The 27,236-nt window shown below is 54.7% G+C and overlaps 3 protein-coding genes across 7 annotated transcripts; all 3 read right to left on the reverse strand.

Moving 5' to 3' along the window:
* Positions 1 to 1,313: 1,313 nt before the first annotated feature.
* PTPN6 (protein tyrosine phosphatase non-receptor type 6) lies at positions 1,314 to 16,728 on the reverse strand. 4 transcript variants are annotated; one of them, XM_081128437.1, is made up of 16 exons: positions 16,410 to 16,707; positions 11,180 to 11,302; positions 10,763 to 10,957; positions 8,110 to 8,299; positions 7,837 to 7,953; positions 7,619 to 7,732; positions 7,386 to 7,482; positions 6,940 to 7,019; positions 6,605 to 6,754; positions 5,424 to 5,555; positions 5,145 to 5,299; positions 3,385 to 3,452; positions 3,133 to 3,284; positions 2,955 to 3,046; positions 2,451 to 2,592; positions 1,314 to 2,085 (listed from the first exon to the last, which is right to left on the reverse strand). In XM_081128437.1, exons 1-15 carry the CDS (start codon positions 16,421 to 16,423, stop codon positions 2,478 to 2,480), a joined length of 1,794 nt encoding a protein of 597 aa, XP_080984563.1. In that variant the 5' UTR covers positions 16,424 to 16,707; the 3' UTR covers positions 1,314 to 2,085; positions 2,451 to 2,477. The 4 variants fall into 4 exon arrangements, with proteins under 4 accessions (XP_080984563.1, XP_080984565.1, XP_080984564.1 ...); XM_081128439.1 differs by lacking the exon at positions 16,410 to 16,707 and adding an exon at positions 11,391 to 11,553; XM_081128438.1 differs by having other exon boundaries at positions 1,900 to 2,085; positions 2,460 to 2,592; positions 16,410 to 16,728.
* A 366-nt stretch (positions 16,729 to 17,094) lies between these two features.
* Positions 17,095 to 18,934, reverse strand: LOC308552128 (protein C10). The gene is made up of 3 exons (XM_081127062.1): positions 18,563 to 18,934; positions 18,097 to 18,273; positions 17,095 to 17,325 (listed from the first exon to the last, which is right to left on the reverse strand). Exons 1-3 carry the CDS (start codon positions 18,720 to 18,722, stop codon positions 17,174 to 17,176), a joined length of 489 nt encoding a protein of 162 aa, XP_080983188.1. The 5' UTR covers positions 18,723 to 18,934; the 3' UTR covers positions 17,095 to 17,173.
* An 818-nt stretch (positions 18,935 to 19,752) lies between these two features.
* Positions 19,753 to 26,996, reverse strand: ATN1 (atrophin 1). 2 transcript variants are annotated; one of them, XM_081127055.1, is made up of 9 exons: positions 26,884 to 26,996; positions 26,599 to 26,736; positions 26,337 to 26,450; positions 23,643 to 25,642; positions 23,204 to 23,426; positions 21,967 to 22,663; positions 20,983 to 21,126; positions 20,490 to 20,670; positions 19,753 to 20,310 (listed from the first exon to the last, which is right to left on the reverse strand). In XM_081127055.1, the coding sequence occupies exons 1-9, from the start codon at positions 26,908 to 26,910 to the stop codon at positions 20,277 to 20,279; spliced, it is 3,558 nt and encodes a 1,185-aa protein (XP_080983181.1). In that variant the 5' UTR covers positions 26,911 to 26,996; the 3' UTR covers positions 19,753 to 20,276. The 2 variants fall into 2 exon arrangements, with proteins under 2 accessions (XP_080983181.1, XP_080983180.1); XM_081127054.1 differs by having other exon boundaries at positions 23,643 to 25,645.
* Positions 26,997 to 27,236: the final 240 nt, after the last annotated feature.

Consider the following 27,236-nt stretch of genomic DNA (forward strand, 5'->3'; position numbering starts at 1 on the left):
CTGGACCCACTTCACTGCCCTGGTCCAAGGCCCAGCCCACAAGCAGTTAGCCCAAGGGCGGTTAGAGGGTGTGAGGCCTACCTTTCTTCCGTGCAGCTCTAGCTGGGAAAGAAAGGGCGTTGCTTGGAGAGGGGCCCTGAAGCCGACAGGTGAGGGCCCCATCCCCCACGCCCTGGAGAACATTAGCTCCTGGGAGCTGTTGTGTTGCCTAATCTAATCTCTCTCCCCTCCCTCCCTCCCTCCCTCCCTCCCTCCCTCCCTCTCTCTCTCTCTCTCTCTCTCTCTCTCTCTCTCTCTCCCTCTTCCTGTCTCTCTTTCTCTCCTTCCCTCCCTCCTTCCCTCCTTTGTTTTGTTTGCATCCTTCTTAATACCTATGTGTACTCATTTTATGTTTGTGGACTGTCTGGGTCTGTGTCCCCTACCACCCCCCTAAGTCCACAAGGACAGGGGCTGTCTTGTTCATCATCAGACCCCCAGACCACTCTGGTGCCTGTGACACAGTGGGCACTCAAAACAGAGAGTATATGCTGAACAAATGACAGTCGGCCAACATTGCTTCGAGACTGTGCTTACTCATGAGCCTGCCCAGCAGGGGGGATTCTCACAGGCTTAACTCCCCAGGAGTTAAGATAAAGCCATAATACAAAGAAGGAATCACTGGCAGCCCACTCTGGACACTGGGGAAGGAAGAGGGGACAAAAATAAAACTAATCAGGAGCATAATGGGGGCAGCAGCTCAGTGGAAGGGAGGAACAAGGAGCTCCAGTGAGCACCAGGGACCCAGAGGGTGGAGGGGAAACTGGGGAGGTCCTGTGTTTCTTGCCCTTTATGTATTTTCTTTGCTCTTGGACCTAAAAGTCAGCGCCAGAACTATGTGGTTGTGTCCCACTCAGGTGACTTCAGCCGCATCTCCAGGGGTGGGGTTCTGGGGCCAGACAGCCTGAATTAAAATCTTAGTTTCATTGTTCAGTAGTCCTGTGACTTTGAACAAGTTATTGAATCTATCTGTGCCTCAGTTTTCCCCACTGTGAAATGAGAATGGTAGATACTCAGACTGAATTAATACATGTAGGATTTTTTTAATGTTTTTATTTTTTTAGAGAGAGAGGAAGGGAGAGGGAGAGAGAAACATCAATGTGAGAGAGAAACATCGCTCGGCTGCTTCCTGTATGCATCCCCACTAGGGATCGAACCCACAACCTGGGTTTGTGCTCTGACCAGGAATCAGACAGGTTACCTTTTGATACACAGGAAGATGCCCAACCAACTGAGCCACACCAACTAGGGCAATATGTGTAGTCTTTTTTTTTCTTCAATATGTCTTTATTTACTTCAGAGAGGAAGGGAGAGGGAGAGAGACAGAAACATCAGTGAAGAGAGAGTCATTGATCGGCTGCCTCCTGCACACACCGGAATTGAACCGTGATCTCCTGGATCCTAGGTCAATGCTCAACCACTGAGCCATGCTGGCTGGGCAATAAGTGTAGTCTTTTAAACAGTGCCTGACATGAGGGAGCATTTAAGATCTTGCTCCCTGTCATATGTGGTCCATTTGGCTCAAATAAACTCTTATGGAAAAAAATAAATAAAAATAAAGTGCCTGACATGTGGCAAGCATAAAGTGCCTGCCCTTGTGATCATCATGCCTTATCTCAAGGCTCTTCACAACCACCCTCACCCTCCACTTTCGAGGAAAGAGGAAAGAGACTGAGGAATCTGGCCCATGGTCACACTCCTAGTGTTAAACAGAGCCCGGAACTAGGTCTGTCTGACTGGGAGGGTGGAGCTTTGCAAGAAAAGTGGAGCTTTTATTTGCTCACACACCACTCCCAGCCCACCTCTCCCTCCACCCCCTCCTGCCCTTCCCGCCAGGCAGCACAGAGTTAGAGACCCACACATAGTGATCCTAGGGGCTTTATTTACAAGTGTAGAAGGGTCTGCCCCGCCTGGAGCCTTGCTGTGCTATATACAGAGTCTGGGAAAGGGAAGTGGCCATTCGGCCATTTAAATTACAATGGAGTTGGGCTCCTGGGTTCAGGCTGTGGATGTTCCCTGGAGGCTTCTCTACAGGGATCAGGGCTGAGGCTGCAGAGAGAAGGGAGTAAGGGAGTAAGGGGATGGCTGGAACCTGGGGAGGGGGACAAGGGCAGGTCTGGGATGGCTGGGAAGGGCAGAGTGAGGCTACCATCCATTCAGGGTAAGCACCGAAGCCAGAGGACACTGGGGCAGGGCAGGGGAGAGCCCTGGGCAGAGGGGCAGAGGGGACGCTGGGGCAGGGCTGGGGAGAGCCCTGGGCAGAGGGGCAGAGGGGACGCTGGGGCAGGCCAGGGGAGAGCCCTGGGTAGAGGGGGCAGAGGGGACGCTGGGGCAGGGCAGGGGAGAGCCCTGGGCAGAGGGGCAGAGAGGACGCTGGGGCAGGCCAGGGGAGGGCCTTGGGGGAGGGGCCGTACCATGGTCACCTGAGGACGGTGCCCAGCTCACTTCTTCTTGAGGGAGCCCTTGCTCTTGTCTTTGTCTGCCGACCGCTGCTTCTTCACCTTCTCCTCCTTCCTGTTCTTACTGTGCAGGTTCTCGTACACATCCTCCTTGTGTCTGCGGGGCGTGGGCAGTGCGGGCAGTTGGCACCGTCAGGAGGCAGTGCACCAGCAGCCCCCTCCGGGCCAGTCACCGTCCCCAGTGAGGAAGCCAAGGCCAGGAGAGTGAGGAGACCTGGTCTCCGTCCCGACACTAGAGCAGGCGCTCCTTGGGGGCCGCGCCTCCATCTCCTACATCAGTTTCTATACCCAGCACAGGCCCCCAGACGGCTCTCAGGAAATACTAAGCACAGGTAATGAGAACCAAGACTGACTTGAGCCCAGGTCTCCTCAACAGCAGCACTCTGCTCTCCGGAAAGGGAGGGTCGAGCAGGGGAGAGAAGGGTGGGGCTGGGAGGCGGCGGGCGGGAGGTCACTCACTTGGAGGAGGTGCGAAAGGCCTGGGCATGGGTGTTCTTCATGGCTGGGGGGTAGGAGATGTTCCCATACTCTGACTCCTGGCCCTTCTGGGACTGTAAGCAGAAGGGTGGGGGTCTCAGCAGGACCGGGTGACACCCACTGCCCTCCACAGCCCCACCGGGCCCTGCTGGGCACGCACCTGCATGACCTCCAGCTTCTTCTTGGTGGTTTCAATGAACTGGGCGATGGCCACGTAGATGAACTTGTACTGCGCCTCCGTCTGCACCATGCCCGAGCGTTGTGCCCGCACCATCTGGATCGTCTTCTGGATGTCAATGTCGCAGTCCAGCCCTGAGCAGGGATGGCAGTTGGGCCTCAGACCCAGGTGGAGGTGGACACGGAGGAGCCGCCGCCCACCCTCCCACCTGCATCCCGCACAGGCAGCCCTCACCTTTGGTGGTGATGCTCTCCATGAGCATGTCGATGACAATGATGGTGCCCGTGCGGCCGATACCCGCGCTGGGGAGAGGGGACCATCAGAGGCCAGTCCACACCGCCCCAGGAAGGGCCCGAGCCCAGCTCCAGCCGTCGCTCTCTTTCCACTTCCTCCACGCCTCGCCTCGGCTCCTCATTTCTGGCCGGAGGCTGCTGCCCATCCCTGAAGATCCTGGACCCCACTTCCACCACTGTCTTGCCCACCTCCCCTGACCTCCAAATCCCTTGGCCTGAGCAAGGCCTTCCCCTTCTCCCTTCAAAAGTTATATTTGGAGCTTCTTTCTTCAGGGCTTCATTTCCCTTTTTCTTCAGACCCTGATGGCAGGAAAAGGGCAGCCCTCAGACAGTGGGGTGCAGGGCGCACAGGAGACGAGGAGGAGCCATGCAGCAGGACCCACATGGACCTCAGTCCTGCCCCTTCACTAGACCTGTCAGACTGGTGCCCTGAGTCGAGCTAATTTCAAACCCAGATTGTCAAAAAATAAACCCCCCTCACCCACTTCCTTCCTGTAACGTCTAAATAAAGGCCACGGGGATTTCAAGAATTGGGTGCCAGTGTGGGGGTGGGCAGCAGCAGGGTCATTCCTGGTGGTGGGCCTGCCCCTGGATGCAGAGCAGCCCCTGGAAGCAGAGCATGGGGTGGGGGGCACCTCCAGGTCGAGGCACCCAGCGCTGCCCCAGGAAAAGCAGTTGCTGGTGAGTAGAAGAAAGTCAAGGCCTTCACCGCCCGGCTCACATGGAGGAAGAAGGAAAAGAATAGCACAGAGCAAGTTTCTATTCTCTCGTTCCCTGACAGCTCTCATTTCTTGAGGGTTTATTCTATTCCAGATACCATGATAGGATCTCACCACAGCCCTGTGAGATCCTGATTTTACAGTTGAGGAATCTAAGGGTCAAAGAAGTCATGTAATTTGTCCAAGGTCACCCAGCCAGTGAGTGGAGAAGCTGGAATTTAAACCAACTGCCTCTGTCCCAGACCCTGTGCCCACTGCACCCCATCTGCCCAGGCCAGGCCCGCTGGGTCAGCCTGTCTGTGGAACTCTGCCCCTCAGGCCTAGGGGAAACCTGCTCCTTCTTGCTGAACCCCCACCTCCTACAGGAATGGGGTCTCCTAATTGTGAACATGTGGGTCTCCACTGGAGCTATGTGCCCCTCCTGAAGACATCGCCAGTCCCTACACTGAAGCCAGGCTGGGGGCACTGGCTGGGAAGTGGAGACTGAGACTGAGAGCGTCAATGAAGAAGCCTCCCACTCACAGAACTACAGATGGAGAAAGAAGGGATGGGGAGCCACACTGACCCCACGTGGAGGCCAAGAAGAAACGGGGTGCATGCGCCAGTGCAAGAAAACGGTGACCAGGACCTAAGGCTGTTGTGAGGGCCAGTCTAGACTCTCCCCAGACCATCTAGTGACCTGACAAGGGGCTGGCCTGTTTCTTCATCTGTCTTTGGCAGGGTTGGGCAAGATGGTACACCCAGGAAGGTCTTTGAGAAAGCCACCCCCAGGCAGAGGATCAGACAGTGGGGTTGGTTCCAGTGGGGTTGATTCCTGATGGATCTGGAGCCATCAGGGAACCCAGAAAAGGCTGGGGGGGAAGGGGAGGCAGTAAAAAAGTTAGTATGTCAATTGCTTACAATAGTGCATGGCACTTAGCCATATTTACTTGCCAGCTACTATTTTTATGATCACTACTAAGGTCTTCATTATTATTCTCACCTGCAATGCACGATGATGGGCCCCGCATGAGGCAGGCTTTCCTGCCGCTGGTTGATCTGGTCTAGGAAGCTGAGGACGCCCCCAGGCTCGCTTGGGACCCCATGGTCAGGCCAGCTCAGGTACTGGTAGTGCCAGATGTCCCGCACCAGGTTCCCCTGGGCCGAGTACAGAGAGTCAGTGCCCCCTGCTCCCATACATTGCTCCACCCCCTCCCCCCAACCAGACAAGAGAATAGGTCCAAGAAGGGCCCTAGGGGGGCCAAGCGTGGGGGGCACTCACATTGTCCAGTGGGGAGACCTGTAAGGTGCGGAGTTTGTACTCGGCTGTGTCATGTTCCCCGCAGTTGGTTACAGTGTAGGGTCCATACACGCGCTGAGTGCCCACCTCTGGCCAATATGGGACACATTTGTTCTGGAAGGGAAGGTGCAGGTGGAGAATGAGGCACGGAAGCAGGCATGAGGCAGGGCACCTGAGTCCTGGTGCTGGCCAGTCAACATTGCTTAAATGAATGGATGACCTGGCCAAGATTCAGAGTCTTAGGATCCAGTGCTGAGTCCCGACCAGCCACCTAACCTGACAAGTTATTCAGTACACAGTGGCTGATACACATACTGCACCCAAAGCTGTGCAAACAAGGCAGGAGTTATAAATAAAAATAAGGTGCAGTCTGCACCCCTGAGCCTCCAGGAACTTACAGAGAGACAGGTGGACAGGGAAGACATGGAGCACAGTGGAGGGAGAGGCTAATTCTCCCTCTAGGTTATGGAGGAAATCAGAGATGGCTTCACAGGGGAGGGAGCATTTGAACTGGGTCTTCATAAAAGAGGAGTCTGTCAGGCAGAGATAGTGTGGAGAGAGGAAGTCACTTCCTAGGAGCAAATGAGCTTATGCAAAGGCTCAGAAACCTGAAAGAGCCTGGCCCATTGGAGGTGGTGGATGTTGCAGAGAAGCCATCAGGCTCTGAGTGCTAAGTCTTAGACTGTGACTATCCTGAAGGCAACTGGGAGTCACTAAAGGGTTTTCCATGAGAAAGCAACGAGAAGCAGTTCATGATTTGGACGGGATCAGTTTGGCTCCAGTACAGAGGGTTCTGCTCTGGGTGAGAGGGAGGGGCTGATTCCAGAGAGATTTATGAGGCAGAGGGGACCAGAGGGGCTCTTGCATGGGCAGGGACAGGTAGGGGAGGGGCAGGCGGAATGTTTGCTTCAGGACACTTTAAGGGAGAAGGCCCATTTAAAACCTGCATCTGGTGGTCAGGAGAGCCCAAGGCTGGAAGCAGGGATCTGGCAAATCAGGGTATACCCAAGACTTTGTCTCTGAGCCTCAGTTTCCCAACAAGGGTTGGACCTTTGCCTCCTGAGGTGCCTTTCTGCCCTGCCATTCTTCAGTTTAATGGTGGTGGACACTGAGTACTGGGGAGGGGGTTGGGGATCAGGGGGTGACGATGGGCTCAGCCCTACCCGGCCTTTCTCCACCTCTCGGGTGGTCATGACGATGACACGGGTGTTCTCCTGCCATGTCATCTGCCAGAAGTCATTGACCGTGGCATCCAAGCAGCCCTGGCTGGCGATGTAGGTCTTAGAGTTCTCGTCAGGGCCTAGCAGCTGGTTCTGGATGCAAGTGCAGAGAGACACACAGCAGGACTGTGAGCCTCTTGGCCTGGGACGTGCCTTTCTCCCCCACCACCCTCACCCACAAGAGTCATCAGCTTTGTCTTTGCCCATGCATCTCTGGACCTGGTACCCCTGAGATGGGGCATCCCCAGGCCCAGCCTCTCCTCCTGGGTAACACCGACCTTGATGTAGTTGGCGTTGATGTAGTCAGATCCAGGGATGTTACTGTCACGTCCCTGCAGGATCACTCGGCTGTGGTCAACTGAGAGCGATCAGGGAGGAAGCAAGAAGGGCCTGGGTCAGCAAGAACTCACCAGCCCCTGGGGCGGACCCTTCCTAAGCTCAAAGGCAATTCTTGTCTGAGAGGCCATGAGGCTCTCGGAGTACTGCGGGCCGCAGGGGATCTGCATGAGTGCGGGTGGAGGTTTCAGAGGAAGGAAAGCGGTGAGGGTGGTGGGTGTGGGAGGCTCTGCTGGGAGGATTAGAGGCTTTTTGAAGGAGAGGCGATTCTATTGCGTGGGTGGGAGGTCGATCCTCCCTGAGATGGGGCTAGAGACCCATGAGATGGGGGAGGAGGCTGAGGGAAGGAGAATCTCCTGGGCGGATGGAGGTGTGGGCGGGTGCTCACATGGGAGAATGTTCTTGTAACGGTTCTTGCTCTTGTTTTCTGGCCGCTGCCCTTCCAGCCGCTGGTGCAGGTTCTTCACCTCCTGCTTCTGCAGACTCTGAGGGGCAAGAGGGGGCAATGGAGCACCAGCCCCCAAGAGGGGCGTCCATGGGGGGAGATAACACGGGGCAGGTCCATATCAGGGGTGGAGAGAGAGAGGGAGTGGGGTTGCCCTGATGATCCCCGTCACGCACCTCAAACTCCTCCCAGAAGCCGGCCTTGGCTGTGTTCTCCGTCTCCTGCTTCTTGTTCAGTTCCAAGACCCGGTTCTCAATGTCGGCCGCATTCACCCGCGTGGCGTAGTATGGCTGGGGTGGGTGAGGGTGAGAAGCCAGTGACTTCCAGGTCTCAGAGGCTCCCGAGGCGAGGGACTGCTCAGGGGAGGAAGGAGGCAGGCAGGCCCACCCCTCACCTGCCGCAGGTAGACGAAGGCGCCTGAGGCCTCCTCAATCCCTGTCTTCTTGAAATGCTCCACCAGGTCCGTGAGGCTGTCAAAGGTCTCTGAACCACCCACCGTGTAGCGTCCACCCTGAGGGATATCAAGTGAGGCCACCCCGCAGGGCCCAAGTCTCCCTCCCTCAGACCCCAACCTTGGCTGGAAGTCTGGCTGACCCTCCCCACGGCCCACACTGTGTGTAGATGGGAGCCCCAGCAAGATGCCCCCCCTACTTTGCGGCAGCCTTACCTCACACATGACCTTGATATGGGTGACTTTGAGTGGAGAGCCTGGGCCAGCTTTGAGCTGGTCGTTGAGCACTGACAGCACAAAATCCCCAGGCTGGCTGAGACTCTCACGCACAAGAAATGTCCAGGGCTCACCCTTGGCTTGCAGCAGTGTCTCTGCCTGCCCCCCAGACATGTGGCCATGGTACCACCTAGAAAAGGCAGCATCAGGGGAGGTGAGTCCTGGGCTGAGGGGCAGTCACTGAGCAGAGAGGCTCACAGAGAGGGACAAGGAAACTGATTACTTGTGATGCGTCAGGCACTAGGCTAGGTGCTTTGAAGCCCACCACCATATTTAGGTCCATTACAAAGCACAAAGAGGTAGGTACCATCCCCATTTTACAGATGAGGAAACAGGCTGGCAATTGCACACTGGCCCAAGGCCCTTACTGATAAGAGGCAAGCCTCAGGAGTGCTAACCAGGTCCACCTCTGGAAGTTTAAGACAAAGGCAGAAAGGCAGGCCATATCCAGAATATTTGGAGGGAAGAAACCCAGGAAGGGTCTCTATGAAAGACAGGGGTAGGCTGGGGAAAGAGGACAGAGACCAAGAGGAATACAGACAAAGGTCAAACCACAGAGAGCCATGGAGATGGGAGAGACGGAAGTCACCAGGGAGGCATGAAGAAGTGAACTCCCCCAGAGGCAGGAAGACAGACAACCAGCTGGGGAGAGTGGTTTAGGGGGCTCTGGGGTGCCCAGGATGATGCCACTGAAGAGGAGGCTGGGGTTCAGAGGGGCTCAGAGGGGCTCAAAGGGGCAGAAAGCAGAACTAGAACCTTTCCCCGAAGCACACCCCCTTCCCAGGAGGAAACTAGCCCCACAATGCCCAGCCCCACAGGAAACCACGTGATGGAAAAAACACAAAACTCCTTCTGGGGAGAGAGTGAGAAGTGAGGTTGTGAGGTTTCCTCAGCCCAGGGACCTCAGGAGGGGGGGCATTTTCCAACCGCAAGGATGGGGGAAAGAGGGCATCTCACTCCAGCCCAGAGAAGACCACAGCTCAGAGAACTTCAGAGTTCTCTGGCCTGTCCAGGAACACACTGGGCCACCTCATCCCACTACTCAGGGACAGACCAGGGCCCCAGGACAATGAGGAGGGGGTCTAACCCTCTTCCTCCAGGCCTGAGGATGAGGAAGTTTCCATGCAAATGTCAGGCTGACCACAGGCACAGAGCTAGCCACCAAGGGGACAAATGCAAATTCTTGTGGAGGGGGAAGGGCAGCAGTCAAGGCAGGGACACAGACAGAGGTCTAGAGAAAGAGCCTCCCACACACACTTCCAGGGTCAGGGGTGAGCCCAGAGTGTCCAGGTGTGGGTAACCAAAAGGGCCTCTTAGAGTCAGCTTCCCTGGTCTTGACCACCCCCAGGCCCAGCTCTACTGTTCTCTTGTTTCTCCCAAGTGATGTGAACCCAGGCCTCAGCCTCCGCCCTAGGAGGGTCTTCGCAGCTCCTCCTTCCCTTTCCCAGCTCAGTACTCAACCTACTGCTTCTCTGTGGTCTGGTAACCATTCTCCTCTGGCAAGGCAGAGCCTGGCTGTGGGCAAGGGCAGAAAGAGGACATGAGTTCAGAGGGTCTGGGTGACAAACCCCCACACATGTTGCAGATGGGACATAGAAAAAGGGTGAGAAAATACAAAGGAGGGCAGCAATGAGCATGGTCATCAGTGTTGAGGCTCCACTCTTAGAAGACGTGGCTTCAAAGGAAGTGGATCAGTGGCTTCATGTTGACTGGAGAGAGGTCTCCAGTGGTGGGATGTGGGGACTTCACCTCACCTTATCCACTTCTAAGTTTTAATCAGTGACTTGAACAAAAATATTTATGCAAGTTGGGAGGCATGCAACTCAGAAACACTGAAAATGGGCAGAATCAAGGTTCAGAATCATGTCAACAATCAATATACTAATACAGTACAAGGGCAAGTTGGCTTGGCCCCAGGAGTGTAGGGGGGGAAAACCCTAGAATTTTTCAGCTGCCCTTTCCTTAACAGGAGCTGTCATTGAGATGTAGCTGCTAAAATGAGCCATCTCCCACTCAGACTTTAGGGAGACCACTACCCTAAAGCCAGCCTGGCTCTGGGGCCATATCTTTGGAGCCAAAGTGATAGAAGGGAAATGACTTGAGTATTACCCTGTGCCCAGGTACTAGGCCCTTGCACGTGAGACCACATCATATAATGATGCCCAGCCGAGCCCCAAAAGGCAGACCCATTCCCTCTGGTCTGCTGAGGTAAGGCATTAAGTGTCCTCATGGACATTAGTCCCTGTGTTCCTTCTCAGTATCCACCTCTCACTGTATTAACCTGTCCTGGAGGAAGGAATAGTTACAGGAAGTCAGATTCGGTTCCATAGAAGGAAGAAGAGCTTTCTAACAACAAAGCTGGCCACAAGGAGAGGTCTCTCTGTCACCAGTGAGGCCTGGGTTGCCAGCTGACAGGGACCCTGAAGAAGGGCAAGGTGACCTCTTGCGTCCTCAGGGGTAGATGGAAAGGGGTGGGAGGTTAGTCCCGAGACACAGCCCCAGGGTCACATGGAAGAAAAAGGGTCACAGAGCCCTGAGAAGGAGGTGGGTTGGGGAAGACACTGACGATTAGGGTGCAAGAGAAGCCCCTCACCTCTCACTGGTAGGGTCAGAGCAGTTGAGAGGGTACTTGAGGTGGATGATGGTGCCATCGCGGTCCTGAAGTACCCCGTGCTGCTGCGTGTAGTACTCCACTAGCTCTGTCAGTGTCGCAAACTTCTCCCCGCCATACAGGTCGTAGAAATCCCCTGAGTTCTGGATCCGAATATGGGTCACCTGATCCCCTACCCTGCAGGACACCAGGCAGTGAAGCCAGTGGGTGCAGGAGTAGAGGTGGGGGCGGGTGGGGGTGGGCTGAAGTCCTGAGTATGGGATATACACAGGATGCGGTAGACACAGGCAGGGACAGGAGACAGGCTGGGGCTGGGGGCTGGGGAGCTGGCACTCCCAGGAGGGAACCAGGAATGAACTGCCAAAATACTGGTCCTGGGTGGAGTTGAGGGCCACCTACCTGACTGAGAGGGAGAAGTCGCCCTGGTTCTTGCGACTGGGCCGAGCCAGGAAACTCCCATGGACACCTCGGCCCTTGAGCAGGGTCTCTGCATCCAGCCCACTGAGATCTCGGTGAAACCACCTGGGAGGCCCAGGAGGGCGGTGAGGAGAGGTCGCATGGGCTCCAGGGTACCCATGCCTCCTGCCTACCGTGGGTCCCAGGCCCTTACCTCACCATCCTGGGGTCTCCCCAAGAGGAAGGGGGTGCAGGGAACAAGGTGGTGCCGGGGAGTCCAGGCAAGCGGAGACCGCTAGGGCTAAGCCTCGAACTCAGCCCTCAGCGCCCAGGCCTCCTCACCACCCCTGCAGTCCTGGTTCTGGGGCTGCCACTCCAATGGCCTAGGGCTGCCGACAGGGCGGGGACAGGAAGGGGCGAGGCCCCCTTGGGGGAACTCACTGTACTTCTCATTTTAGAGCAGAGGGAAGAGAAGCAGAGACAGTGGCAGTGGGGGTGGGGATAGGGCCCACTTCCCACATGTCTGCCATCAAAAGCCTGAGGAGCATGGCATTCCACAAATAAGGACACATGTGCGCGTTGCTCCCTCCAAGTGAAGATCACGCTTCATACATGTGAACCCACACAGTCACACGCCATCTCTTCCTCCTCCACAGCTGCTTCCACACAGCCTTCCCTGGTCCAAGCTAATAATAATGGTCACGGGATCACCACCATTTAATGGGATTGTACTGCATGCCAGGCATTGTGCTATAACGCCCTTCACTAGCCTCATCTGATTCACTCCTCACAATTTCCCTATGAAGCTGGTACTACATTTATGCCCATTTTACAGACAAGGGACCTGAGGCTCAGGGAACCTGAGGGAACTTGCCTGAGGTCATCCAATCAGTAAGTGGCAGTGCTAAAATGAAACCCAGCAATTTTATTTTATTTTATTTTAATATATCTTTATTGATTTCAGAGAGAAGAAAGGAGAGGGAGAGAGAGATAGAAACATCAATGATGAGAGAGTCATCCATCGGCTGCCTCTTGCATGCCCCCCAACTGGGGATCGAGCTCGCAACCCAGGCATGTGCCCTGACCGGGAATCAAACCCCGATTCCCTGGATCCTAGGTTGACGCTCAACCGCTGAGCCACGCTTGGCTGGGCGAAACCCAGCAATTTTAGCTAGTGATTCTAAAGCCCGTGACTTTAGCTACCATATGCCAGCCCTCTGGGCTTCAAAGAACAGAGGGTGGGAGCCTCTTCTTCCATTGGGGCTGCAGCGAGAGGAGGAGAGTCTCTAACAGCCAAGACCTGCAGATGCTTACAAAGGGAGGGGTGCCCTCGCCTTCTGGTATACACAGCTGGACAGGCACCACTGGGGCAGAGGGATGGACAGAATGATCTCTGTGCACCCTGTCAAACTTGCGCCTTTTGTACTTCTTGTCCCCACACCTTCGCCCCCGCCCTGCCCTAACCATGTAGTTGGAGCCAGGTAACGGAATGAGGGCCGGGGTGGAGTCTGGGAATCAGGTGGGGGCAGAGTTGCCAGGCCCCTTGGATCCAACCACCCTCTGCCTGAGCCATAGCTTCTTGCCAAGTGGGTCTGGTCTGAATCAGCCAGAACTCAGAACTTTGACCAGGAGACTGTCTCCTGGGGGCTGGGGTCAAGGTCCCCGATATGGCTGATATTGTCAGGGCTGGTTGACCTTGAGAGACCCTAAACACTAAAAGCTTATGATGCTCTCTGTGTGTAATTCCAAATACAGACATAAACATCTCCCAGTCAAAGTGAGAGGAAAGAAGCCAAACAAAGACTATACAAGACACTCATACTGGTGGCTTCCCCTAGGGAGGGAGACTGGGTGGCTGGAGGAGGCTGGGAGGGACATTGACTTCTCCCTTATAGCGTTTGGAAAGTTGTAGCATGGGCATGTATTACTTTTATAAAAATAAACTGACTGGGACGTAGCAATTTCCAGGGAAGCTCTGGGCTGCTGGTAACGCTCTACATCTTGATCTGGGTGGTGTATACATGGGTGTGTGCTAATGTTCATCAGGCTGTACGCTTAACATTCATGCACGTTACATGTGCCAACCGCAATGAAAAATAAGGAAAAAATAAAGTGTTAGAGCCCAACAAGTCTGTTTTTTCTGTGATGACTACTATATCATTTTTTGAAACATCAAACATCAATCCCCCACCTGCCTCCTAAAAGGGGTTTTTTCCCACCTCTTTCTGGTACCCTGGGGAACTTGCTTGGTCTGTTTATTGTGAGGTCTAACACTGACTACTCCTAAAGTCTTTTTAAAAATTTTAATTGATTTTTTGAGAGAGAATGAGAGAAAAACACTGATTTGTTATACTACTTATTTATGCTTCATTGGTTGCTTCTTGTATATGCCCTAACTGGAAAGCAAACCCACAATCTTGGCATATGGGGATGACGCTCCACCCAGCTGAGCTACCTGGCCGGGGCTCCCTTCAGTCTTGGACAGCGCGTGGAATGTCTATGAACTCCCTCCCACAGCAAGGGCAGGATGAGCAGCTGCAAGGTCCCCTCCACCACAGGGGCTCCACTACCAGTCTTGCTCACTTCCAAATGTTCAAAGCTTAGCACAATGCCTCACATAGAGTGCGTGTCCAATAAGCAAGCTCATCAATACCCATGCACATATATCATCACAAGTCCAGCTCCTGGTCCTACACATATACCTCCACCCCCTTGTCATATACAGGCATGCGCGCGCACACACACACACACACACACACACACACAATCATCCACCTATGCACACAGTCCCACTACATGCACCTCATCACCCATGTCCATCTACACACATACCTGGTCTGGTACAGATATCCACATGGACACACCATCCTGACCCCACGCAAACATGCAGGTCCATGTTCAGTGCTGAACACCCATTGCACCCCAGCCCCAGGCCACTCTCCTTCTGGGGCTTGGTGGGAAGAAACTAGTTAGGCACCCAGAACTCCTGACCCATGGAAGAAGCAGGAATTTTTCTGAAGGGTGTCAAGCCAGAAGACAGATACTAAGGTAAAACATACAGTCTCTGCTGTCCCTTTAACAGGGAAGTAAATAACAACCACCTTCCTTACCTTGACACAAGCGCTCTGGTGTCTGCAGAGTGCTTGCACACACACAATCCCATCTGGGCCTCACACATCCCTGTGATGTGGGGATTATTTTCCCCAGTTTTTTTAAAAAACATATCTTTAGCCTGGCTGGGCATGGCTCAGAGGTTGAGCGTCGACCTGGGATCCAGGCAATTGGAGTTCGATTCCAGGTCAGGGCACGTTATTAATATAATCTTTATTAATTTCATAGGGAGGAAGAGAGAGAACTAGAAACATCAATGATGAGAGAGTCATTGATCGGCTGTCTCCTGCACGCCCCCGATTGGGGATCGAGCCCGCAACCCGGGCATGTACCCTGACGGAGAATTGAACTGCCATCTCAGGGATCATATAGGTCTATCTTCAACCGCTGAGCCACGCCAGCCTTTCCCCACTTTTTTAAGGAAGGAAAACAGGCTCAAAGAGGCTGAAAGTTACAAAAATAAGTGCCTAATAGTTCCGAAGAGAAAATTATTCACTTGGGAAGTGGGGAGATAAAGGTAGAGATAGATATCAGTGGTGAGGCAGAAAGACAGGCAGCCTAGAAGAGCAAACAAGGCAAAATAATCTCTAGAAAGTCACTGAGCTTCCCCATGCCTCAGCATCCACACCTGCTAATGGGCTTAACAATACTTCCCAAACACTGATACAAAAAGCTGATATATAGTAGGGTTTTAGCGCCAACAGCTTTTACATTACAAATTAATCTACGTGCCAACCCTATTTAGTAGGTCTTAGCCCAATTTTAGAAACAAAAACTAAGGCTCAGAGACATTAAGTAATTTGCCCAAGGCCACAAGCTCATGAGTGAGAAGGTGGGCAGACCAAGGCTATTTGACACCAGAGCCTGTTATCCTTCCCCGCACACTGACCACACTGCTAGAGCAGACTTCAATTGGAGGGGGAGGGGGCTGGCATGGCCCACAGGGGACGCTAGAGAACTGCACCAAGGTGGCAGGCACAAGATCCACTTGAGCAGGGCTGGGTGTGAGCAGAGCAGGGTGGCTGATGCAAAGCTGCTCTGAGAGGATGGGACCTGTGGCAGAGGGTCTTACAAGGCCAGGCTGAGGAACCAGGGTAGGATTCTGCACCACAAGAGGCCTTACCAACCACCTGGTTTGGAAAATGATCATGGCAGGAGTATGGAAGGGAGCAGGGACCAGAAGACTGGATAAGAATCCTGTCAGCAGGGCTGACAGCGACAAGGTGTGCACTGGGAAAGGCAGCACAAATGGAAAAGAAGGAGGCGACCAACCCACCAACTCACCAGCACTCCAAGCAGGCTTTCACTATAAGATCCAAAGCCAGGGCCCTGCCTTCCTCTCTATCAGCTTACCCTGCTTCAGGCACACTGTCCTTGTGTCATTGCTCCCACAGCAAGGCCTCTCACTCACCATTCCCTCTGTCCAGGGGTGCTCAGCTGGCTCTTCTTCATCGTCCAGGTCTCAGTTCACCCTCCCTGACCCCTCCACCTAGTGATGCCATCGGCAGCCCCAGTCACCTACTAGCACATGAAACTGTTTGTTTTTTTCACTTCTAAGAATCTTAAATTATCCTGTTTATTGGGTTCTTTGTGTAGTCTGTCGCCTCCCACTGAAATGAAGCTCCTTGAGAGCAGGGACATGTCCATCCTGTCCACTACAGTACTGCCAGAACCTTAAAAGGTACCTCACCATGTATCTGTTGTATGAATGATGCAGGGCAGGGGAACTGAAGGGGAACTGAAAGAAAGTGGAACTAAGGCAAGCTTTCTCAGGTTTGCCTTTCAGACACAGTATGTTTCAGGTGATGTGGGCTACCCAGAGGGACAGGTCTTACCTAAGCAGACAGCAGAAGCAGGGGACCAGAGGATGGAGAGAAAAATACAATGGTGAGAATAAATATACATCTGTCAGGGGAAAGTGCCAGAGGAGGGGAGAGTTCCCCTCCCCTCATACAGGAGCATGAATGAGCCTGGAGTTCCTCGAAACTTGAGCGTAGGGACAGGATGCAGACCCAGGGTAGGGAGCAGTGTAGTCTGTCATGTGTCAGGAGTGAGCATGAACCTTGCCCCTCCCTCCAAACCAACAGGAGACTGTAGCACCCAGGTGGAGCAGGGGACTTACCCACGGGACAGCATCTCCCCAGAGGGAAGGGAGAGTCACAGGCAGAGGGCCACAAGAGGTGGGGCTGAGCTCAAAGCGCAGCTGTGTAGTGGCCCAAACCTGGTGGAGAAGAATGCTCTGAACTCAGCCACTTCTTCCTCGATGCTGTCCACCAGGCCAATGGTACTGCAGGAACAAGCCCCTGGACTAATGGTGCCCAGAAAAGGGACAGGTGAGGTGGGGCTGGCCTCAGGCCGCCCACAGCAGCCTGCCTTTCCCTCCAGCCTCCTCTGTTCAGGTCGAGAGTCCAGGGCCTCCTTCCATTGGGAGGGGAGGAGCCACCTGAAGCTCCACCTGGAGCTCAAGCTGACATGGCAGCAGGAGGGAGGGCCGGGCAAGGACCAGGAAATAACCCTGGCCTACTGAACACCAACCAATGGGGGAGCCTCTTGGTCCACAGCCACCTAGGGGCCTCAGGAAAAGCCGGGAAGTCCCACTCCTCAGCACAGGTGCTGCCAGTGCAGGCCCACCCACCCAGGGTGTTGAGGGACCGGCCGGCCCTCCAACCCTGCCTCGGAGCAGGGTTGGGCCCAGCAAGAGCATAGGAAAGATTTGGACAGGGATATCAGCTGCTGAAATGAAATGGCAGAGGGAACCTGGGGGCAGAAGGTGGGGTTGTCAGGTCACAAAAGATTAACGCTGAGGCTAAATCACAGGCATATTTATTAACCTCTGGGACATCAAGATCTTCCCTTCCCAGGCAGTATCACAGGGGAGGCCAACTCTCAGGAGGCAGCTACGCTGCCACCTGAAGCAGGCCCATGGGGTGGCAGTGTCATGGGTGGCAGGAACAGTGCCTTCAGCTTGCCTGACAGGCTGGCAATCTCGGGATCCTGGGCTTCGTACGACTTGACCAAGCGGGCAAACTTAAGGACACCTGCAAGGGGGATCTAAGCGTCAACCCACATCCCCATGGAATGGAGATGCTCAAGATAAGGAGAGGGGGCAGCTTGAGCATGAGTCACTGGCTGCTTCCCCTCTGGCCAGGTAGCTGTCTGCAAAACAAGGCACATGCAAGGCCTCTGCCCTGTGGGGTTTGGATCAACCACTTCCTGGTCTACAACAGGGACAACTACATGGGATATAGTGAATGGAAATATCCCAAAGCACTGTGCTTCTCAGTATCAGGTGAACAATTTTAGCAATTTAATCCAAAGTATGAACACCCAGGAAAGATCCCACGTCTATAACCACAGCACAGGAGGACCACGGGCTAACTGGCCTAAATCAGTAAACACCCTTGGGGAACACCATGATCTCATTAAATAAACTGAACTTGTAACCCTCAGAGATTAGCTGAAACACCTTGGAGGGGCTGTAGAAGCCCACTTGTCATGCACACATCTCACTAAAAGCTTTCAGAACAGGGTCCAGGTTCAGCTCTGCTGACTCCAGCACTTAGTTTAATACAAGAGTCTGTTTCCTCATCTTAAAAATGGAATAGTATAATTAATGGTAACTACAAAATACACTTAGGACTTTACTTGGCACAGTTCAGACAAGACCCCTAGGCTCACAGTGCCAATACTATTAGTAAGATTGTGGCTGCCTCCCTGTGGCAAGAAAAGGAGATGACAGCTCAGGGAAGCCAAAGGATCCAGCGCCCTCTCTCCCAGACCCACTCCACCCCCGACCCCTCCCGACCCACCTTCCCCGTCGCAGCTGAAGCCATAAGCTTTGATAACCTCCTGCTGAATCTGTGTGGCCACGGGCAGCACGAACTGCAGCATCTTGCCCATGTCGTTGCACGCGTTGTCCCGAGCCTCGTCCATGCGTACGGCGTTCTCAGGGGCGGAGAACGCCTGGATCACCTCGGCCAGGACCACTGTGTGGCAGATGCAACCCAGGGTGGCATCCCGGGGTAGACATCGGAGCATGGCCAGCAGGCCCAGCCGACAGTGCAGGGAAGAGGACAGGAAATTAGTGGACTGAAGCCGTAGTAACCCGATAAACACGGCGCCGAATCCCTCGCTCTAGGGTACTCCTCTTAGAGGGAGAAAGATGGTACCCCGCTCCCCGGCGAAGCAAGCACATCTCTCGCTCGCTGTTATCCTCCGCCTGCACCCTCCTCCTGCAGGCAGCCCACCCGGTGACTAGGACACTATGCTCCTCACCCTTGGCCTGTTCGGCACTCAAGGCCGCAGGCTGGGCCGAGGCGGACGCCATAGTGCCACGGAGATTGCACGTAGGGCAGAAACCAAGGAAATGCTCAGGAAGAAAGGGCCGGCTCCGAAACCTGGTCTCCAGGCTGCCGGGGGCGGGGGGAAACGGCATCGGCCGTAACCGGAAGTTCCTCGAGCGTCATTCCCACCACCCCACTGCAAACCCTCAAAAGTTGGAAGTGCCTCGGTGAATCTGCAACATTTAAACACATCTGCTTGCCACTGAAGTTACTCTATTGTTAGGAATAACTCGTGTAATAGGGAGGGCCTTCCGGTAAAAACCGGAAGACCTACTAGACAAATTCAAAAAGAGCTGTAAGCACTACAGGAAGTGGCCCGGGGAGAACGCGGAATATCCATGAACTCCAATATTGGTGAGGGTGAGCTCAGAGTGGGCTTTTTTGATTTCTATTGCCGTATAAGCAACGAGACACTGTAACTTTCACAAGGAGAAAGAGTATTCTACGGAACTTATTCATATCGTTCATTTCTAGAGTTTGCAAATGTTTTATACGGGCTTATGCAAATGAGGTAGATGCTGATTGGCTAAGAGGACCAGTCCCACCCTTTAGTTTTTAAGAACGGAGAAAGTGATTTGCAGCAACAAAAGCTTGGAACTAAAACAGCTCCCGTACTTTCCTAAAAGGGCCTTGTATAGGAATGTGCCCTGCAGCTTAACGCCCTCTAATTTCTTGTCTCTTCTAAGCGTTTGAAATTGTCGCCTACTCCCTTCTCAAACCATAGGTAGACTCCAAAATTCTACTCGCTTTCATCTGTTGAAACCAAGGCTCTTGAACCTCTGCCTCATAACTGTGTCTCAAACTATTCCACAGAAAGGATTCAGACTGATGGCTCCTAGCTGTCAGACCAGTAAAAGAAACGCCTCAAAAGTCCGAGTTATTTCCTAGACCTGACCTTGGCAGAGGCCTGCTTGTCCCAGGCCTCCAGCGTCCAGACTTCCCAGCCTTGGGAGGACGAAGGGGTCTGGCTCGGGTGGTACCCTCTCCAACTGTCCAGGGTCCCTCCACCCAGTCCCTTCAGAAGGCCCATCCCTTCCAACTTCCCAGAGGGTCTCTCTAGAAGGCCCTCCTGCAGAGAGACCCCCGCCCCAGTAGCCCGCAAATAACGAGTCACAGCCATCTTCTTGGGGAGTCGTGAGGATGTTTTGTTTGGTTGGTTTTGGTTGGGATGTTTTTAAAGAGCGTCATATAGATATTTATATATATAAATTATTAATGTGGGGTAGGGGCAAGGGGCATACATCGCAGAGGGGGGCGCGCACACAGGGACTGGGGAGGGGCAGGGGCGGCACACAATGCTACGCAAAAAACAGCCACATCTAACAGATGAAATAATCACACCAACTGGATAGGGGAAGGGCAGTGGCCACAGGGGTTGGGCATGGGAGAGGAAGAAAGCAGGGGGACAAGAAGAGGGACCTGGTCCAAGATCCTGTGCGCTTTCTGCCCCTGCCCCTGCCACTTCCCCACTTCTGCACACCACAGGAGCCTTGGTCTTCCATCTGTCCCTTCCTCCCTCCCTCTGCCCAGCTGCTGAGGCCCTGCAACTGAGCAGCACCCCTCCTTGCTCTGGGTGGCAGGCTGGGAGGGAGACCTCCAAGGTCCAGATGCACACTTGGGCCACGGGTGCTCTCTTGATTGCAGGTTTACAGCGGCTTGTCACTTTCCTTTTTCAGGTGACTGGGAGACACAGTGTGCAGAACAGAGATAAGAGACTGAGGTTGAACCTGACCTGACTCCTCTCACATGATGGTGGAGGAGATCCCTCCCCCAGGAACCTAGTGCCTAGTTGTACCATGCCCATATCCCATCCCAGGCTTACATCTCCTCAATCCTGGGCTAGGAGTGCCCAGTAGTACCTGTAGTAGTCCTCCTGGGCAGGTAGTGGCACACTGTGCAGCGGGTGATGGGCATGCAGCCACTGCTGCTGCTCCAGTGCCAAGCGCTGCAGCTCAGCAGACTGCGCGTGCATGGCCTGCAGCTGGTGAGCTGCTGACATCGGGGCAGAGAGGGAAGCTGGCAGGTCCCGGTAAGGAGCAGCTGTAGGCAGGAAGGGCAGAGGGCACATGACTGATGACCTACTCTGAGCCAGGAATACAGAGAAACAGACTAAAAAAGTTAGGTAACAGCAGTCCTGCAAAATGCCAGTGGTGGTTAGGAGTCAAACTTCTTAGCCTGACACTAAAACATGCCTTTCTTGGGCAGAGCCCTAGACCTCCTACTCCCATTCCCAGCTCTTCTGGGCATCTCCTCACCACTCCCCAAGCCAAACTAGGCCAATCCCATCACCCAAATTCCTCCTTTCTGCCCTTCTCTCATTAGACCTTCCCCAATCCCAAACTCCATCCTTACCAAAGAGCTGGTGACGAAGAACTTCGTTCTCGTGCAGAGGGTGAGGAAGAAGGGGGTTGGGGAGGGTCCCAGCTGGGTAGGGTATCCGGGTAAGGTGAGACCCTGAGGCCAGGGGGTCAATGAGAGGGTGCACTGAGGCAGAGGCTGGAGGATAGAGAACAGGAAGGTATCACCAGAAGGCAGGTTTGGGGAAAACCGTGCATGTAGGTGAACGGATCCAAGCCTGGGAAGAGAGATGGAAAATCAAACACAGGGAGGGAGATCCAGAGTGGAATGAAGCGCAATGGACAAGAATAAGATGCTACTGGAGCTGGGACACACTGATGGCAGAGGACAGATTACAGTTGTCAGAGGGTCTAAGGAAAAGGAAAGAGAGCGTGGACTGCTTAGAGAAGATGGAAGAGGGCACAAAGTTTAGAAAGAGAGACAGGAAGAGAATGGAGGTTAACAAAGAGAAAGCTCCAGGGAGATTGGAATGAGCATGATTGTAAGGCTATACTGGGTAATAAGAAATATGGTGAAGTGACAGTAAGTAAAGCTCACTACCACCTACAATGCCCACAACCACAGCTACAGGGCTCTTTCCGAAAAGGCACAGAGATGGGGAGGAACATAAAGGACCTACAGCTGGGAAGAGAATATGGCAAGAAGCCACAAGAGAACTGAATCCAAAGGAACAAGAAAACAGGTATGTGAGTGGCTGGGAGAAATGGGCTGTAACGGTAGGAAGGTGGTGCTCTTTCAAAGGTTTCTAGCTTTGGCCTCTATCATGGGTTTGATGTTAGACTCTGAAGAGGGTGGGGATGTGGGGAATAGTCTTTGTGGCAAGGCTAGGGTATGAGGTGACAGGCTAGTGGATGACAAGGAGGCAAAGAGCAGGGGAGCACTCAAGAGAGAGTTCATGCCAGACTAGGGAGGTCCTGGCTTGAGAAACAGAAGAGCCCAATCATTTGCTGGGGGCAAGGAAGGAAGTAGGAGTCTCACCTGCATGGATGGCATCCTGCTGGTGGAGGTGCAGGTGAGAGTGGATGTGGGAGTGCTGGTGGTGATGGGGGGTCACATTGAGCATCTGCAGCCGGGCCAGCGGGTCATTGCCCAGGGCGGCCACCCTTTCTGCATGCTGCCTCTCAGCTGCCAGACGCTCTGCGTAGGACATGTCAGGCCGCAGGGCTGGCCCAGCAGCCAGCGCCAGACGTTCTCTCTCCAGGGGCCCCAGGCTCGGGTGAAAGGGGAAAGGGTGTAGGCCAGGTGGGCCAGGCTGCAGAGCTAGGCCCCCATGTCGGGGGAAGGGATCCAGGCCAGGCCCAGGAACCCCATGTAGGGGTTCCAGCTCACTGGGCTTCACCTCAAAGCCAGGTTTGAGGCGGTCACGGAGGTCTCTTTCTCGGGCCTCCCGCTCCCTCTCCCGGGCTGCTGGGTCACTGCTGTAGAGGGCAGGGACATTATAACCCAGGAGGCCCGGGTCCACTGCCCCCAGGGGCACGTAGAACGGATGGTTTCGATTGCCAGGAGACATGACGTGGGGCCGAGCGTATTCACTGAGAGTGCGCAGGGCTGGAGTGTCAGGACCCAGGTAGGGGGGCACTGTAGCCACAGCACTGCCCGGTTCAAACGGAGGGCGATGCGGCACTGGGCCAAGAGATGGGCACTCCACTGGAGCACGGCCCTCCTGAGCCAACTTCTGTGGGGTACAGGGAGAAGAGGAGTCAGAAGAGCAGTTCCATAAAAAGGTGGCCAGGCCCTGGCTGGTGCGGCTCAGTTGGTTGGAGCATCATCCCATACACCAAGGTTGCAGGTTTGATCCCCGTCAGGGCAGGAGCGGAAGGCAACCCATCAGTGTTTCTCACGTTTCTCTCTCCCCCCTTCCTTTCTCTAAAAATCAATTTAAAAACAAAAAACAAAAACAAAAAAGGTGGCCAGTACTGAGTTGCCAGTTTATCTCAACAGCTGAGTGCCAAAATACTGGAACTGAGCCTACCAGGAACTTCCCTACCCCCTTCTCCTGAATAGCGGCTCTTACAATCCGCAGGTAGTCTGACCTGAGCTGTCCTTCCCCCACCCAAACATTCTTCTCGCAGGAATCCTTTGATCTCCATTTCCTGGGCTGCAGCGCTTCCTCCAGCCCAAGAGGTGGCGCAGTGACTTCCCCGCCCCTCATGCCTCCCCGCGCGGCGCCAAGGGAAGGCCAGAAGGCGGGAGGCGCACGTGGTGACGCACTCACCACGCTCCGTTCCAGCTCGCGCTCCTTCTCGCGCTCGCGCTCCTTCTCACGTTCCCGCTCGCGCTCGCGCTCCTTTTCTTCGCGCGCGCGCTGCTCGGCCTCGCGCCGCACTTTCTCCACCAGGTCGGCCCGCTTCTTGGCCAGCTTGGAGCCCTCCAGTGGCACGAAGTACAAGTCGCTGCGCGCGCACGAGTTAAAACCGCGGTCCAGGTGTTTGTTGAACCTGCGGGGCGCGGAGGCAGCGCGCGCTCAGCCCCCGCCAGCGGCCCACGGTGACTCCGGCCCAAAGCCAGCCCCCAAAGGCTGGGGAGGCAGAGCGAGGGTCAGCAGTACTATAAAAAGCACCTCATGAACGCAAACCCCACCCCATGCCTACTCCCTCTGTTACCCCTTGGCCGTTCCCAGCTCCCCGTCCCAGGCCCGCTGGCGCCCCACTCACCTGGCTGACTGACTGGCATGGCTGGGCACGTCTACCACCTTGGGAGGGGGCGAGGGGCTGCGGGCAGTGGGCACTGGGCTCTCTGGGGTCTCATACTCCTCAGCCGGCTCCTGTTTGATCTGCGTGGCACTCAGGGGTGGCCCCGAGGCAGGGCCGGCAGGAGGTGGTGCCAGGGATGACAAGCCTGAGGGTCCTGCAGGTGGCAATGGCCCAGGCCCCACGGGGGGTGAGCCAGGCTTGAAGGTCCCTGGGCCTGCGGGCGGCGAGGTGCCCCTGTAGCCTGGTGGGGTCCCCGTTCGGAAGGAGGGTGGTGACCCTGGCTTGTATCCTGGTGGGGTGGCTGTCTTGTAGGCCCCTGGGGATGGGGCTCTCTTTCCATATGGTGAGGGCCCAGGTGGGGAGGCTGTTTTGTAGCCTGCTGGCGAGGAAGCCACTGTGGCAATGACTGTGGAAAGTGTAGCCGAGGAGGTGGTAACCGGAGGCACGGGTGGGAAGGGGTAGGACGCCCCTTGGGGGCCCTGGGAAGGAGAGGGGTGTGAACATGGGTAGGACGCTTGAGAGGAGGAAGAGGAGTTGGAAGAAGAGGAGGCTGGGGGGCCATTGGGGCCTGCTTGGCTGTAGGACACCTGGCTGTGAGGTGGGGGCAGGTGTGCTGGCCCTGGGGGATAGGGCCTTAGAGAGCCCAAGGAGGGAGACATGGCATAAGGGTGTGCATGGTGGGAATTACTACTCTCTAGGGGGTGGGGATATGCTCCAGGTGGAGGGGGCCCAGAGCTCCCATGATGTTGCTGCTGCTGCTGCTGCTGCTGTTGCTGCTGCTGCTGTTGTTGCTGTTGCTGGTGGTGATGGTGATGCGTTGGGGCTGGTGGGTGGGCAGTGGACTGGCCTCCAGTAGGAGGGAAGGGGCCTGGATGGGCATTGTTGTTGGCTAAGAGGCGGCCATAGGCAGGAGGTGGTGGGGGACCCTGGCTCCACACAGCCTGGGATGGGAGAGAAGGCTGAGTATATTTGGGTGGCTGATTAGAGACAGAGAGGCTTGTTGGGGGAGGGAAGGAGTGGGGATAACTGGGCAATGCCTGGGAAGCTGGGTATTGGGAGGCAGAGGAAGACGAAGAACTGGAAGAGGCAGCTGCTGCAGAGCTACTACTAGAGGATGAATAAGGATACCTCATTGGGGGGGCTGGGGCAGAAGAAGAAGAAGGGGGCAGAGGATGGGGTGAGGGAGCAAGAGTAGGGCCCTTCTCTGGGCCAGGAGGAAGTCCACCCATACCCTGCCCCATGGCATGAGGAGAGGGCAGATGCCCAGGTAGTGGCTGGGCTCCCAGGCCAGGAGGAGAGGCTGATGCATTGTTAAGGGGTCTCAGAGCAGGTGGGGGAGGCAGGTTTGGTGTCACATGGGGGAAGGTGGCTGGTGGTGGAGCAGAAGGTAGGTTTCCACCACCTACTGGAGTGTTAGGCGGCTTTGTTGGGGGAGCACCACCAGCCCCAGAACTTGATATTGAAATGGGAGTAGTGGGTGGGGGGAGCTGCTTACCCCCACTAGGGGCCCCCACTGAAGAGGCAGCCCCTCCCCCCTTGGGACCCATTGGGGGTCCAGACAAAACTCCTCCACCAGCACCCCCAGGGTAGAGCTGTGAATGAGGGGGAGGGGCCCCAGAAGGAGCCTGGAACATCCGAGATGTGGGGGGCTCCATGGGAGCATGATATCCAGAGGGTGTCACAGGATGGGGTTCAAATCCAGGCTCTGGCTGTCGAGGGTTGCTATCTGGTGGTGGAGGGGAGGGAGGAAAGAGTGGAGGTGGGTGGTAGGGGCGGGCTGGACCCTGGGACAAGCCAGAAGACGAGTCGGAGTCATTCTCCACACTTCCAGGGCTGTAGATGCTGGGGGACGTGCTTCGGTTATCCTGGTCTATATCCCTCGGGTCACTGCTGCCATCATCATTGAGGCTCCGCCCATCTAAGCTGTCCAGATCCGAGGGGGACTGTGGCCGAGGGAGCTCCTGCTGCAGAAGAAGGAGGGCAGTTTTTCCCCTTTACCTTTCCTTTCTTGCTTCCCCTAGATTTGGGGGCTCCCTTGCACAAAATCATTTCCCCCTCACAGCACACCACTGTGCCATGTCGTGATGAATACTTACTCAAGCCCACTTCCCTACCATCTCTGGACAGCAGATTCCTAGCAGCTAGTCTTGTTTCCCTCCTTGTAAATCCCTATTCCGTCTTCAAGTGACCGTCTCTCAAGCACCTTCTGCCTATCCACAGCTGAACCCAAATCCCTGTCTTCTACCAGCTCATATGCACCCTCCTCTCAACTCCTCTACCCCTTTAACATCCCAGAAACCCTTGGTTCTTAAAAGGTCCACTTCTGCATTTTCCTTATGATTTATCTATTCCTTCCGCTACGACTTCTCACCCTTAACCTCCTCCCCAGCCCATTCCTAAAAATCAGGACCTAGAAAAGGAAAGGCTAGATTCCTCCAAACTCTTCCAGTCCCCTTTGGCCCCGCCTGGTCATCTAGTGGTCTGGCAAAAGCCCTAAAGATCTGTCTGATATAGACAGGACCACTTTAATAAGCATTAGGATATGACTTTTCTCTTATATCCCAGGTCAGATTAAAGTAGGAATACTGAATGAAAGAAAGTGTAGGGGAAAGAATAGTCAGAAGATGGGTCAGGGTGGCTGCAAGGGTCTCCCACCTCAGTTTTGGTCTTTTTTGGTGCATTGGTCTCCTCACTTTCACTCTCTGAGATCTCCTCACTCCGGCCCTGCTTGCTGACCTTTGGAGTGGAGGCTTCTTCTACTCGTGCCTTCTGTTAGAGAGAAAAAGAAAATTCCTGTCTTACACCTCCCAAACCTCCACCATTACCCTTACTAGAGAGAAAGTTCCCCCACAACACACACATATACCCTCAGCCCCAATGCCTGGGCATCCTGTGCGAGGACCTCAGGATAGAATACCTTGGCTGTCTGCCTAGACTTCTCGGCTTTGCCATCACTGCTGGACGTGCTGACCCCTCCAGGGGAGGCCCGGCCCCTCGATCTCAGCTCTTCCCGGGGCCCAGGGGCCTCTTTCTTCCGTCCACTCCTCATTGACATCTGAAGAAGAAAGGAAACAATAAAAAGGTTTTTTTACACTGCACCTAACTTTAGGATGTGCCTTATTTTTATTCTTTCTCTCCAGGCCCTCCCCCATAGCTTCCCTGCCCCTAATCTTTCATGTCTCTCATTTAAGCTGTCACTCACTGAGTCTTTATTCTGTCGTGTCTTCATTCTTCAGGCTGTGGAGACCCCATTCTCCTCTGCCTGGGCAGCTGAATACAGAAACTTCTCTGCTTCACCCCAAGTTCCCCACAGCTGTGGCCTGGGAAGTGGGAAGCAGGATCTCCAAGTTTCCAGTGTAAGCACCTGGAACTTGCAGGATGTTTTCAGTGAAGCCTGTTAGAAAAAGACCATTAAAGTCTCCAAATCAGGGAATAGAGTCTAAGGGGGTTACCCCTGTGTTTGTCAAGGGGCTGAGAAGTGGCCTAGCCCTAGGCCTTTCAGTGAAGAAGTACAGGCCCCACAACACATCACTGACTTACTGGCTCCATGGACTA

This window comes from Miniopterus schreibersii (genome assembly GCF_964146895.1).
Source record: "Miniopterus schreibersii genome assembly, chromosome: 2".
NCBI classification, from domain to species: domain Eukaryota; kingdom Metazoa; phylum Chordata; class Mammalia; order Chiroptera; family Miniopteridae; genus Miniopterus; species Miniopterus schreibersii.